Genomic DNA, 14395 nt, shown 5'->3' with positions numbered 1-14395 from the left:
TGCGCTCAGGGCCAGAGAGCGTCCCTGTCCCAGCTCTGACCACCTGGGGGGCCTTCACATTCAGTGGCTCTGGGTAGCTTCTTACTGTCCCTGCATTCCGCCTCTCCCATTCCATCTGAATCTGACTTCTGCAGACTTGGTTCAGGTGACCCTGAGCTTTGGGTCGCCTCGTAGCATATCTGTCCCTACCTCTGTGTCAGTGGTGTCGGGAGAAGAAGCGGAAGTCTGGGGACTCCAGATAGCGGGAGGTGGCAAGTGCAGTCTGACCAAACATTGCCTTCCTTTGAGTGAGTGGCCAAGGCTGCCCTGGGGGTATCAAGAGTGTGCTCTTCTGTGTCCTCCAGGGCAAGGTGGTGACGCACGTTCTCCTCACAGGAGAACACGTTAAGACCACACTTGCCGTACGCCAGTGAACATGCATGAGAAGTCAGTGACTGTAAACCACATTTGACTTTCTGACCCACACTTAACGGGCTTACCCTAATTAGATTGTGGGATTGCAGTGCCACATTCCATTATTACCTTGAAATTACCATTTCCCTGTGATGACCATGTCTTGTAAACAGTGCCACCTGACACATGCACTCTGAAGCCAGCCCCCCCACATCAGCTGAAGGCTACAGCAGGTGCTATTTGGGTGACGCTGATTAAATATATAGATCGTAAGATTCAGACGTGGGGAGAAAACAGCTCTGCTGGCCTTGGTCTCAGCAGTGACTTGTCTGGTAGCTCTTGATCTTACAAAGCTTCGTGGTTTAAGTTTTTCCCTTTCCCTCACAGTACTTGTTTGCCCTGTTGGGACCTTCCAGGGACCAGAGCTGCTCCACTTCTGCTGCTCACACGTGAGCGTCCTTTGGCTGGTAGGCTCTGAATAGTCTTTGTGTGAAGTTTTTAAATGTGTTTAGTCCAACACTGGTTTTGCCCCGAGGATTATTCCCTCAAGCGGTGGCCCAGGGTTTGGACAGTCTTTTTCTTTCTCTCCTAACAAGATGGCCCAAGTCCAGAGGCACTCGCAGGGCCGTGTCTGAGACTAGGAGGGTTGCTGGGAAGGCCAAAAGCTTACCAGCTGAGCCAGACGGGCAGCTAAATCCAAAACAGGACATGGAGGTAGGAAAGGCACTAGCGGGGCTGGAGGTTTAGCTCAGCGGCATAAGCGCCTGCCTTGCAAGCAGGCAGTCGTGAGTTCGATCCCCGATACCAATAAAAAAGAAAAAGACAAAAAAAAAAAAAAAAAAAAAGGAAAGGCACTAGCGCAGGCCAGGGACCCTGCCCCTCCTGCTAGGCCATCCGTACCTCATGATTTTAAGGAATTTTTAGTTACTGTAAAAGACTGCATAGCCAGTATGGTGGGAGACACCTGTAATCCCAGCTACTGAGAAGGTTGAGGCAGACATGGCAAGACTAAGGGCAGCACGGACAAGTTAGCCAGAATCTGCCTCACAGTAAAAAATGCAAAGGTCAGGATCACGTAGCCCAGCGGTGCTGCAGCCCGGATGTGATGCCCGGCAGAGCAGAGCATGACCGAGACCGTTCGGCTGCTCACTGTGGTAACCGACAGTTCCCGGGACCCCACTGGGGTGTGGAGCTTCTCCCTGCTCACTTTCCCACACAGGTCCTTTAAAAAGGCAGAATAGGAAAGCAGGAGGAGGAAAAGGAGGGTGAGAAGCCAGGACGACCACGTGGCTGCTCTGTGTGTGTGTGTGCACACAGTGCACGTCTGTCTCGCCTTAGGCTTGACACACGTGGGTGTTTCTATGTCTGGGAGACACACTTGAGCGTCCTGTGTTCTTCTGCCAGAACCTCTACACCTTTGTGGTGCCCTGCAGTATTACATAACACCTCTCATTTTTATATTATTGACTGAGGTTCTTTTGTTTGGCAAATAAATTGGATGAATTCTGAGCGCTAATTTAGTCTGTTCCTCTCTTCATCAGTGTGATTCCTAAGCAGTTTTATTGAACATGTTGTATTTGAGTGGCTGAGAGCCCTGATATTTAAGGCAAGTCTTACATTTCAGTGTCAAATGATGCTGAGTTTTGTAAGTGCTGAGACTCATCTCTGCCTTCTCTGGGCTTCCTTTCTTCTGACCGATTGAGTAATTATCCCAGCTCCTCCCCACTCTGCCGGGCTATTTGGAAGGTAAATGAGATCATAGCTCTCTGAAACACTGCCTGTGTTAGAGAAAGTCTTGGTTTGTGGTTAGGTCATTATTATGGCTCTCTTCCACGTGGCATGTACCCCACATACTGCTCGGGCACCCATAGTCGAGTTGGGCTATTCCTGGAAAAGTGATTTAAAGCAGCAGCTCAGCATGGGCCTGTGGTCAGGGCTCCCTGTGGCACCCATGGGCAGAGCTTAGCAGTGCTCCTGACCTGTGTGTCACGAGTCTATGCATCCAGCGCTGGGCAGTCCAGGTCTGAAGAGAAGATGGCACTGATGGCAGCCTGTGGGGAGGATTATGGGTGGGACAAAGCTGAGTGATTACAGGAAGACAGGTGCTGATTTACCTGTTTGCCAGTTTATTTTCTTTTGGGAGGCAGTGTTTCAATTTACTGCATTCCTTGGAGGGCTGACATATCAATTAGATGTTATCGACAGTAATAGAGGGGCAGTTGCTGTAAATGCGAAGTTTTTACTGGTAAGCCATGAAATGACACCCCAAGGGACTGTAACGGAGTGGTGTGATAAATACTGTGTTACTTGCACATAGGCAGAGGGACTGATTAATAGGGAAGGATGATTCTATCTCCTGCGCTAAAGTGTTATTTATTCATTTGCTGTCAATCAAACCTTCTGTTCTAATTGGCTGAAAGGTTAAATCATCAAGATCTGCTCATAAACCAGGTTAAGGTAGGAAGAAAGGCGGTGCTAAATCACAATCAGTAGCTTGTTTATTTACTGCATCACTGCATGTGTGTGACCTTGGGGAGCCTTCCTGTACCCTCTGAGCATAGTAGCAGCCCCGAGACAGACGCCTGAGTGAGCAGAAAGCAAGGAGAGGAACGGATGGCTGCCACGCCCAACAGCAGGCCGGAATCCAAGGACAACGGGGTTGGGGCTCAGTGCAGCATCACCCCTGCAAAATCAGACCTCTACTCCCCTTTCTACTGTGTTTTTATTGTGTGGCTTTTGTACTGCATGACACTTGTAAAAGGAAGAATTACTTCCAAAAAGACAAATATATTTCCATACTAACAGTTTTATAAAGATGTCAGCGCTTAAGTGTGGGCATCATTAAATCACATTTTAAAGGCAGGCTTCTCATTGTGATAAATCTGCATTATCAAGTCTCATTTCTGAAATGAATCCTACATTGTAAAACTTTATGAAAGTTGAGTAAAAGATTCCTTGTTGGCCAGTGGAAGTGTATATTGTCAAACCATGCAGAAAGGATTGCTTCAAATCCCAGAGAAAACGCCGACAGGGTTGTACCCGTTTCTTAGAAGCAGTATTTCCAGAACAAGCTACTTTTGGGTGGTAAGGAGCTTTCCTCATTGTCCGAGTAGCTTAGTCAGAGAAAGCCAAGAATAAATTCCCATTCGAAGGATCTTTCTGTTTGGTTGGAGCTTCGAGTACACAGCTTGCTGTTCAGTGGTGATGGCAGAGGTGAGAATCCTGGAACCAGGGCACAGAGGAAGCTGAGGCTGGGCCCTGACAGCCGTCTCCACGTCATGGGTCCCCGTGTCATCCACCAGGAGGCACAGTACTGCAGCTGAAGAGGTGGGCTGTTCTCTCATTACCTGGAGAGTCAACAGATTTGCATCCATGCACGCTGTCGGAATGTTTAAACATAGCCACACCAACTCCTGTGTCGCCTACACCATAGTACACATTCAGTAACGTAGAGACCTGTCCATACGCCATATGGGAAACATGTCACACGGTCGCCCTGAGATGCTGCCTGCCTGCCTGCCTTGCCTGCCTGCTCCGTGCTGCGAAGACCCTCTTAGGTCCCTGTGCTACGGGAGGTGAAACATGCCTGTCAGGGGCTGGAGCGCAGAGCCCGCTGACCTCGTCTGCTTCATCTTTCCTTTAGTAACTGCGAGTCCATCAGAAAAGCACACTCCCATTTTACGGCCACCTGGTCTTAGTCTTCTTGGTGGACTACAAGGCGTGGCTAGTGTCTTACACCACAGTAAGGTCACCAGGGAGGTGCATGGCTGCCAAACTCCTGGATGAGATGAGATGACAAATAGAAGGGTTTCAAGTCAGGAAATTAATCAGAGATGGAAGCTAAGCCGAGGACTCAGGCGGTTAATTTGGAAAAGAGGAAATGTTTAGTCTAAGAACGAGAAAGTGACAAAGGAATGAGCAAATCACCTCCAGATACCACCCCCACCCTTCATCCTCTTGAGCAGTCTGGCTGCTCTGGGCTCCCCAAAGCCCCTCACTGGGGAGACCCTGTGCAGAGCTCTCGTCTCCGCACCTGCAGCGCAGTTCAGGAGGGCGGTCTTTCCAAAGTCACACTTGGTAAGTGATGGCTTTCCCAGGTCAAAGTAAATGCCTACTCCAATAGAAAAGCCCTATTTCTAGTTATACGAAAAACTCACTAAACTGTTGTTCCTGAGAAATATAGCTTATTGATCTATTGAGATTTCAGAATAAAGAAAGTACCTAGGCATGGCTGTTCTGGCGAGCTCTCAGCCCCGGTACCCACCCCAGCCTAGGGGAAACACAGGCACTTGATTGGCGACCTTCCAGACCAGGAGAGTTGGGGCTGGACGTGGGCTTGCTGTTGGACAGAATATTTGGAAGCAGAAGAGGGTAGAAGTTGAGATAAGCAATCCCGGGTGACTGCTCCCCAGCCAGGCACTATATAGCACAGCCTAGCACCTGGCACTGGGGAGTTGTAGCAAGGATGCAGCCTCAGAAACTGAAGTTCAGAAACACTGCAGTCCAAGGAGGGCTGCAGCTCAGAGGCTGGCGGGGGACAGGGGTCAGGAGTTGAGCTGCCCCTAGCACGCTTTCATGCAGCCCTGAGCTAATAATAGTTTTCATATTTTAAAGGATTGTCTGCTGCCCCTGTCTTGGGCTCAAGTGTAGAATAATACCTGCAGCCAGAGCTACAGGACCCAGAATGAGTGAGAGCCAGACCCTAAGCCCAAGTGCACAACAGATTGCAGCAGGGCCTCTCTCACCACCTGCTTTTCCCTCCTGAGATGGGAGGAGACTGAGGCCAGGCCTGGGTGGGGTTGGCACTTGCAGGAGGGAATGTGTACCCCTGCACACCGGTGTACCCCACCTCACAGGCACAGTGGGTAGCATCAGCATGCAGTGTACCCTCCCAGCCACTGCATGGCATTGATTTCACCAGCTCCTGCAGGGTAGGGTTTCCTCCATGACAGCAGCCCTGGCCCTCAGGTGACTCTCAAAACTGTGGCCCAGCGCCAGATCTTGAGCCTAACTCCAGGTGTTAGGATCCCTACCCAAGCCTGAAAATCCAGGCGCTTCTCCCTGGAACAGTTATTCAGGAGAGGATACTGTGGAATTGTTAGTGTCAAGGTTTTTCTGCTCATTTGGGCTATGTTTGTATTTTTCTTGGTTTTTGTTTACTTTTTAGTTAATCTCTAGTTTAAAGGCTCCTCAACATAGAATTTCAGAGCCGGGCGTGGTGGCTCATGCCTGTAATCCCAGTACTCGGGAGGCTGAGACAGGAGGATCGTTGCAAGTTCAAGACCAGCCTGGGCTGCAAAGTGAGCTCAAGGCCATTTATATATATATATATATATATATATATATATATATATATATATAAAATTTCAGATCTAGAGTTCTGCTGAGTTCATGGAATAAAAAACAAAAACAGGTGATTGATGCGGAACTGAAATCCCATTCATCTCTGCATCTTCACACCCATAGCCTTCAGGGCAGCCCAGTGGGACACCAATGCGATCCTGTTGGCTTGGAGCCGTCACAAGGGGAGATGGGTAAATCATCTGGCAACCTCAGGAAAATCTACTCTGTTCTTTCACACACTTGGTTGAACTTTTCAAAAATATTGACTAAACAGCTTGCCAGCAGTGATTACCAACAGCTCTATCTGACAGCTGCAGACAGAAAGCCAATGGGCATGCATGACGTCACCTGCCACTAACAAGACCTCCGTCCGCAGCCTTGGAGGTGATGAGCGCTCTCCTGGCCCCACAGAGTGATTAGTGTCCCGGGCATTGCTCACTCAAGCGAGTGTCACAGACGATTTGCGTGGCAAGCCCAGAAGCAAACATGAAGCCTGCCTGTACATCTCCATCACTCTGAGGGTTTTTATGTTCTGATCACCAAGAACACAAATAAGTTGTTCCAAAATACAAGCGATAGAAAATATCATGGAAAAGGTGAATTGCCAGACAGTGAGCCCTCGTGACCGAGAGCTTACTCATAAAATAATGACGGATTTATAGCACACCTTCACTACAGGCTTTCTGAGATTAATAGCTGATCTATCTGACTTCAGAGCCTGACAAGCGAAAGAGTTACTGGTCAGTTCTCACACTCACCCCTTACCTCCCAGCCCTCCCCCCAGCAAATACAGAAACAAGCTGATTTAGCTCCAGCAACCCCTGTGCAGTATTTTATCACAGGAGATTTCCATGTGCCGAGGGTAACTCTTCACCTTGCTGAATGCAGTCTGACTCCTTCAGCTTTGCAGTCTCGGGCAGGAGGCCAGATGGTGAATACCCAGGGTGGACAGAAACGCAGCCAGGAGGAAGCTGTGTTTCCTTGTGTGTCTCATGACCGCTTGTTTTCCATGATGTAGTAAAGAAGTCAGTTTTTGATGTCTTAGCCTAGGGGGCGTCTACAAAATTCAAAGCAGGTGTTAAGAAATACAGGCCTCAAATCTCGGGCGCATGTATACACTTCACACTTGGTGAAGCCTAGGTTTGTAAAAAATGGGAAGAGGAATTTGAGGTTGTGGCCTGAGGGCCTTCAGGATTCCTCAGAAAGAGCAAGGACTCCTGTGTAGCCAGTTAAACCCATCTGGTGGTTTCCCGCCACACCTCCAGGCTCGGTGCCCAGCTAAATCCCGTGTGTCTCTCTCGGCATCTGATTTTGTGTCATGAATCATTGAAGTTACGTTACTTAGCACACGCCCTTAGCACGTGCCCTACCATCATGTTTTCTGTCTCGTCTGGCTGCTCTGTGCATGCACAGGTGCCCGCAGGCCACCCATCCTCTGCACTCCAGCACCAGCACGCTGCCACATGGCAGATGGCCCCAGGCACAGGGAGTGGGGCAGCAGTTGCCAGGGAAGCTTCCTGCCTGTACCCAGGCCAGGATGGGATCTGAGAGCAGGGGCAGGAGCAGGGCAGGAGCCTGCTCAAGGGAGGTCCAGCAGGGTGAGGCTTGGGCCCAGGAAGTCACTGACACTGAAGGCAGGTGGAGTAGGCTGGGGTTTTTTGTTTGCTTTTTCTTCTACAAGAGGCTGTTTAAAAAGGAGAAATGATTTCCTAAAATTCTATGCTTTTTTGACAGAAAGTGTCCCAAAAAGATGGTTCCGGCCCAGTCTGCCTCACCTCTACCTGCAGATCGTTCCCTGTCTTCAGCCTTAGTAGAATGCAGAGCTGTAACTCATTGAACGAGACACTTCATGCAGACTGTGCACAGTGTAGCCTTTTGGCGGCCCGCCTAACCCACTGGTCACCTATTCCCAGAGTCCACTGAGTTGCATGGCTCCAGGCTAGTGCTGGGCAGCCCAAGCTAAGAGCAGTTGTTTTCATCACAGAGAAACAGTGCTTCTGGACTCTGGAGATTCTTTAAGCTCCTTCTCAGTGCCTCTAATTTATCTGTTCATCTGCAGATATCAAGTCCTTAATGGCTGGGGGCATCTATTTGTAATGTTTTTATTAAATATCCCCCCAGGTTAGATGCTGAATGATTTTACCATGTCCTTGGATCTGGGATCCTCACAGGGACTTGTGTAATTTTTGGGATGAAACTGGTGAGATTTGGTTCTCAAGCTGTCTGGTGATCCTTCTGAAAGGCTGTTCATTAGCTTAGCTGTATGAACGGTGATGGGTTTCTGAGGACTGGATTCTGCTTTGCATGGGCTTTTGGCCCAAATTTCCATGAAAGCAACCTTTCTTCTTTTAAACCTGAAATTTAGGGGATACCTTAGTCCTCATTGTGTTCTGAATTCCTTCGGTATTGAAAACACTGAGAAATGAAATTGCCAAATTCTTAACATTTGAAAATTGGCTCCTGCCCATGCCCCGTCTTCTCATTGCCAGCATGCCCCTCCCCATAGGAGGGACACACAGGACATTCGCAGGAGCCAGGAGGGGAGGCGCTCTCCTTGGACACCGCAGCCTCTTCAGAGTTAGGCCGCCAGGCGCCGTTCACATCATTAAATCAGTAACTGTGGAGCATTGTTTGGAGGCGACAGGGACTCCTCTGGGGAGTAGCCCAGTGGGCTTGCTCTCTCCCCTCGCCAGCTCCAGAGATACCTGCTGGCTCTGCCAGTGCCAGTTGGTGGAGACTTTGGCTCTGGCTGCTACTCTGTTTCAAGCAAATGTCTTCAAAGTCTCCAAGCTCCTGAGCTACGCATCAAGCTGTTGGAAGTAGGAATATCCCTGCGGCAGGGCATGGAGCCTGTGCAGGGCCACATCCCACAGTCCCACCTGGCTCCTCCTTGGCCTCCATGACTAGCACAGGACTGGGGTAAAGTGACCCCTCCTTCTGTTCTGGCTAGGGACTTCACACGTGCGTAAGCGTGGCCCTCACACGTGTGAAAGCATGGCCCAGGTGGGCCCTTCGGCCTGGACATGGCCAATACCAGGTGCAGATCACTCTGGCCAGCTGCCCTGGCTGAGGAGAGGGATTAGCCCAGAACCTCTGCCGGGGTGGAGAGCACTTGCTCTGAGAGAGAACCGCCCGGGTCTCCTGCTCCCCCGACGTCACACCACAGACATCTGCATCAACTCTCCTGGCCCTGTCTTCAGTGCTTTCTCATTTCTCAGTGGGCCAGGAGGTTACTAGTCCCCAGAATGTGTAAGTCACTGATTTTCCACATGTCCCTCAGCCAGGAGTGTGCCAGTCTGGCTACAGGGGTCAGCTGCTGGACTGAATACGGAGGTCCATACGCTGCTTGGTTCCTGAAGTCTGGTTGGGTTGTTTTCCCCAAGGACAGTGCAGGATGAGTGTCAGTAAGCTTCCTTCCTCTCCCGGCCCTCCCAGTGCAGACTACTTGGTAGTGTTCACTCTTTAGAGGCAAAATAAAAGGACTTTTTGCCCCTAGAAACCTCGTACCTTCAGAGTCATTGATTTGGTCTGAAGGTAACTAATCTTCAGCTGATCTTTCGGTATCAGATAAGGTTGAGTCAAAGTGATTTTTTTAAAAATTGAAAATATATTTATTGGAGCTTCCTAGCGCTCCAAGGACATGAGCCTGGATAATTTGAGGGTGAAAACTCCTAACCTCCTGTACCTACACTAAGTCTTATAAACTGGCTCACTGCCATTCTTTGAGGCTCTGGATCCCTCTCAGCAAGTTATCTTGAATATAGCTATTTCTAAACACGTCTTTATTGCTTATTTGCTCAAAATAAACAACAGAGGAATCGATCAACTTTATAACATAAAATCTTCATACCTGAAGAGCTTAGCTACTGATAGCCAGTTTAACCAGAAAACTGAAGGATCCAGGCTTCTGAAAAATACTTCCTTCCCTGAGCCAGGAGGTGGGCACAGCTCTGAGGTGGGGAACCTAGATGTTGCGTGAGCCCTGTGTGTGGGAGGCCCTGCACAACACCTGCCTGCGTGTAGCTGTGTGCTCAAGACAGCTGTCCCTCGTGGGCCCTCCTACCTCAGTCTCTCAGAGAGGGCAGCTACTACCCAAGGGGAAAGGTGGTTAATTATAAAATGTGACAGGAACCCTATTAGAAAGAACCCTTCTCAAAAGACTCACCAGACATTAAGAATCGTCTCCCCAGAGCTTAAATTTGCAAGAAAGAAATGCCACGTGGACACAAATTTGATCGAGGGGCCTCCCCGGCTCTGTACCACACCAAGGCTCGTGCCCAGGCTCCCACTGCCACTGGTGGTACAGCCGTCGTCATAGACCTGAACCAGGGACAGGTTTGCTTTCGTCCTGCAGATACTCCTGCACTGGGCCTTGGACACAGCTGATGCTGCAGGAGGGGAAAGCACTCAGCCCAGAGTCTGTTTATGTGTTTGAGCCAAGAAAGCGGTTTTCGTTGCAAGGAGCTCTAAGTGAGACAGACAGAGTCACAGAATAAGAGAGAGAGAGAGATAATTATCTAAATTATGTTCGTGCTATTATCGAAGACGAATATAGTTAAAATGTAATTAAATATGACGGCTCACAGGATGTAAGCCAAGCTTTGGAATGCTAATCATCAATTACAGCATCCCCTTAGGGGACTGGAGGAGCTCTGTGCAGAGGGTGGGAGCTGGGCTTTGGGGTGGGGTGAGTGAGGTGTCGAGATGAACACTGCCCCCACGATCATTCCAATACTCCAGGAACATCCCTGGGACACAGCTTTCTGTAGCTGTCATGAGGGGTAGAAGCTCTGGGCTCTGCTCAAATGAGGAACTGGCAGAAGGGTCCTGACCTTCTCTTTGAGAGAAAACGGCTCTGAAAGGGGAAATTATTCTCTGAATAGAGAAAGTAAAACCCAAGACCGGTTTATATTAGGGCAATGAATGCAAGTGCATTTGTCAGAGACAACTGAATTCCCCCTCTGCAGAAGGGATCAGGTGCCCACCTAGATCTAGGGTTCCCCAGAGGAGTGGCTGAGGTGGACATAATTAGCACACACAATGCCGCTTGTGCAGGCTCATGAACTGCTCCTTCCGCTCCCTCTCCAGCCTAGGCCCCACCTGCTGCACATTGGAACCTCTGGGGAGCTGACAGAGGACTGCATCGGCCCCCCTCAGTCTGCGGTTAGGTGGTTTGGGCAGGACAGAGAGCTGGAACCTGGAGAGGCTCTGCAGATGGCTGCTGATGTGAAGCCAGGGAAGAAGAATCATCTAGTAAAACCCAAGTCTGGGCAGAGCCAGAAGGAGGCATCGAGAGGCAGCAGGGACTGAAGCCTGTGGCATGGCGCGCTTCCACCAGCCCTGCAGTGCGTCTCTCCAGGCCACGGAGAGACAAGCATAAGGGTGTGTGTTCCCGATTTGTAATATATTAAACAAAAGTTCTTTTGCTAGATCTCCAAAGACTCTTTGTTGGTCATAGTTCTGCTCAAGAGTTCAAACTTAAAAGTGTTGTGTCTTAAGACGTGAAACACTGCCTCCTTGGATGGGGTAGGTGACGTGAGCGAGGGAAGCCACGTCCTACCAGAGGCCAGAGGCCTGGGCTCTGCCGTGCCTCCCAGCCCCAGCTGCCTTGCTTGCCGGATCTTCTGGTTTTCCAGAGAAACCAGAAAGCAGTATTTCCCTGGGAAATGTCTCACTTCAGACTGGAAACTGACTCAGCTTTTCAGAAATTCTCTGTGCGCTCCCATGAGCAACTTCTGATCTCAGTGAGCTGCTCCCGAGGGCTCCTGAAACAGTTTCCCCTGCCTCTGGTCAGTAGTCAGCCAACCTTGCCCAGCAGTCCTCAGCCCGGCATGAAGAGGGCTCTCAGTAAGTATTGTTTGAGTGGACTGACAGACTGAACGGAGGGAGGTCAGATTTCCCAGTCAGTCTGGGCAGTGAGAGCTGTGAAATCCACTTACGTATCACACAAAACAGAGAGCTCACACCCAGGCCCCGGAACTGACACAGGCCTTACAGTGAGGGTTTTGTAGGATGGGCACCAGAGATCTGGGCCACTCGGGTCTTTGCAAGGAGAGACAGAGAACGCAGGCTGACTGGAAAACACACTAGACACAGTCTTAGTGTCTTGGATCTTAGATCTCCCTCATTGCTGGAATGTAATGCCTGACACTCACAACTTAAGGGGAGGTTTATTTTAGCTTATGTTTCAGTCAATAGATGGGAGGGGGCTCCAAGGCTGAAAGGCCTGGAGGAGGAGAGCTGCTCCTGGCGTGGTGGACAGGAGGCACGGGGGGGCGGGGGGAGGCTGGAGGAGGCACCCTCCAGGCTTCCAGGCTGTGCCCTCAGTAACCCGCCTCTTCCAGCCAGACCTCACCTCCCGGTGCCGGGGGCTCTAAGCCCCCATAATCCAGTCCCCTCCCCACAGCCACACCTAGGAGCACGTGAGGCTTTGGGGGGCATCCAGATCAAACCTTGACAGGTGCCTTCTCTGCCTCTGCCTCTGCCTGTGGGGAGCCCGGCCCAGGGACTAGAAAGAACAGTGCCACCTCACCTGGTGCAGTGGACGTCCCCAGCCCACAGATCACCTTTGGATGTGATTAAGGAGGTGGGTGCAGGCCCCGGCCCATCATAGCAAGCCAAACAGTAAGAATGGGGCCGGCCTCGCTGCTGCAGGGTCAGTCCCAGGGGCGCCCAGAGAACTGCCAGCCACCACCCTGCCGCAGGCTCTGCCTGCTCAGGGCCTCCAGCACCTGCCATGTCTCAGTGCCACTCCACTGCCGGCAGCCCAGCTGACAGGGGACAGCCTTAGCAGCCCCTCCCTATCAGGAGTCTGTTTCCAGAGATTCCTGTTTGCCTTCCAGCCCTGTTCCCAAAGGGTGTAAATAAATCCATTCCCACACACCTTCCCAGCCCTCCTCACCAGAGGCTTCACTCTTTCTTGCCATGCTTGCTTTTTTTTAAACTTTAACATTTTTAAAGTTTATATGGAATTTATACACGTGTGTAGTTTAATAGCCCAAGAGAAGCATGGGCTTGTGAGGAAAGCGGCGGTGCCACCTGCACCTCTCCACGCCCCACAGAGCTGCCTGCCTTTTAGTGCTTAGAAAAACCCAGCGTTGTGAAGAGACGACAGTATATTCAGGAGAATGCATTCAGTGTGGCTTCAAGAAGATTATATACAGTGTACAGACAGTGAACTGTCTCCTCATCCGTCTTCTTCCAGAGGGAGTTTAAAATGACGCAGTCTCCCTGGGTGTTTTGAATAAAAGTGTCCCCTCGCCTTGGAGATTTCTTGAGCTTCCCTGCATCTCCCCTTCAGCTATGTCGTCTTTTGTGGTGGTGACAGTGAGGCTCTGCCACCATTTGCGTACTGGTCCCCAGGTCTCTGTTCTGCTGCTCTGACTCCTGCACCCTCTTCGCAGGGACTGGGAGCGGGTGCCTGGGGAGGCCGGGTGAGGTGCTGGCCCTTGGGGACCTGAGTGCCTCCCCTCCCACTGGTGGGGAGCGTGTGGCCTGGCTGTACTTGTGCCCGCCCACCTGTCCAGGTTGCCCACGATCGGACTTTGAACAGGACAGGCGAACGTGTCCATCTCCTGCAGGACCTACCTTTTGGCCTGTGCTTCCTCCCTGCTAAACTGTGTGCTGATTCTGACATTTCCTGATGGCTTCGCCAAGGCCGTCTGTTCTCTTCCTACTTGGGAAGCAAAGGACTGGCGTGGTTGGCTTCCGTAGGGTGTTTGGCTCTCCCACACCCCATGAACTGGTTTTCCTGGTACCAAGTCAGCCCTGGCCTTGCCAGGGCGAACCTGGTCTGATGCTTGGCGAATCACCTTCTGCTCACGCCCTGAGCCAGCCTCTGGCTTGTCCCCCACCAGTCAGCGCAGCGGGCCCACTGCGCCCAGCCTGCTCTCCCAGAAGCTCCCTCCGCCTCTGGGTGGGTGGGTCTGTCTGTCTGTCTGTCTGTCCTTGGTATTAGGTGAGTTCTTAGCTTGATAGAGCTCATTTTCCTGGTAGTTTCTATGAGTCTAGCGGAGACGGGTCCGCAGGGGTTTGGGCCAGAATGACACTGCTTCACGGCACGCACAGTCGGCTGGTGGTTTGGCCGGAACTAACGGCTCCCTCAGCCCCAGAGGGCAGCGGTGCTGCCCTGGCGAGGTCTCACGTGAGCCCGACTCCCGGGTTTCCCCGTGCACATGACGTGGAGCTTTATGACCGGTCTGTATCTGGGGAACTTGCCTGTGTCTGCCCCAGTTTCCCAGCTGTGTGTTCTCTGCCGAGTCTTCCTGGGACATCTGCTCGTTAGGTCGTGGATCTCTTAGTTTGTTCCTCTCATCCTGCTTTCAGTTTTCTGTCATTTTGTTTGACATCCTGGGAAATTTCTCCCACTTAAGCTTTCTAACCCTTTTGTTGAATTATTTATATCAGTTAGTAGTTTAATTTACACGTGTATCTTCTTGTTTTCTAATGTTCTTTTTTCATATCATTTTATTCTTACTTTAAAGGTTTAATGAAAGGTTTTACCTTTCTCAGATAGCATGGGTTTTCTTCCTGAAGTTTGATTCTGCTTTTTGAATTGTGTCCCTGTCCGTGGCGACTGTTCCTTTCTGTTTTCCTTGTCTTTATCTTCTGTTACGGAGTCTTCCCCTGATGACCCTTGACAGGCTGTTCTGCTTTACCC

At 50.7% G+C, this 14395-nt stretch overlaps 1 protein-coding gene across 4 annotated transcripts in view; it reads left to right on the top strand.

Moving 5' to 3' along the window:
- Btbd9 (BTB domain containing 9) overlaps positions 1–14395 on the top strand; it is a 376842-nt gene that overhangs the window by 346621 nt on the left and 15826 nt on the right. The window contains exon 10 of one of the 4 annotated variants that reach the window (XM_063239397.1): positions 10825–11167. The exons of the other annotated variants lie outside the window; for them this stretch is intronic. Within the exon in view, the coding sequence (XP_063095467.1) occupies positions 10825–10867 (43 nt within the window). The 3' untranslated portion in view covers positions 10868–11167. Of the gene's footprint in view, positions 1–10824; positions 11168–14395 lie in introns of those variants that run through there. 4 annotated transcript variants of the gene reach the window in all.

Source organism: Cavia porcellus, unplaced genomic scaffold (genome assembly GCF_034190915.1).
Source record: "Cavia porcellus strain 051 isolate PalLab524CR breed Dunkin Hartley unplaced genomic scaffold, mCavPor4.1 scaffold_28, whole genome shotgun sequence".
In the NCBI taxonomy this organism is placed as follows: Eukaryota; Metazoa; Chordata; class Mammalia; order Rodentia; family Caviidae; genus Cavia; species Cavia porcellus.
The sequence above is the reverse complement of the archived record's forward strand: the minus strand, read 5'-3'. Positions and strand labels throughout refer to the sequence as shown.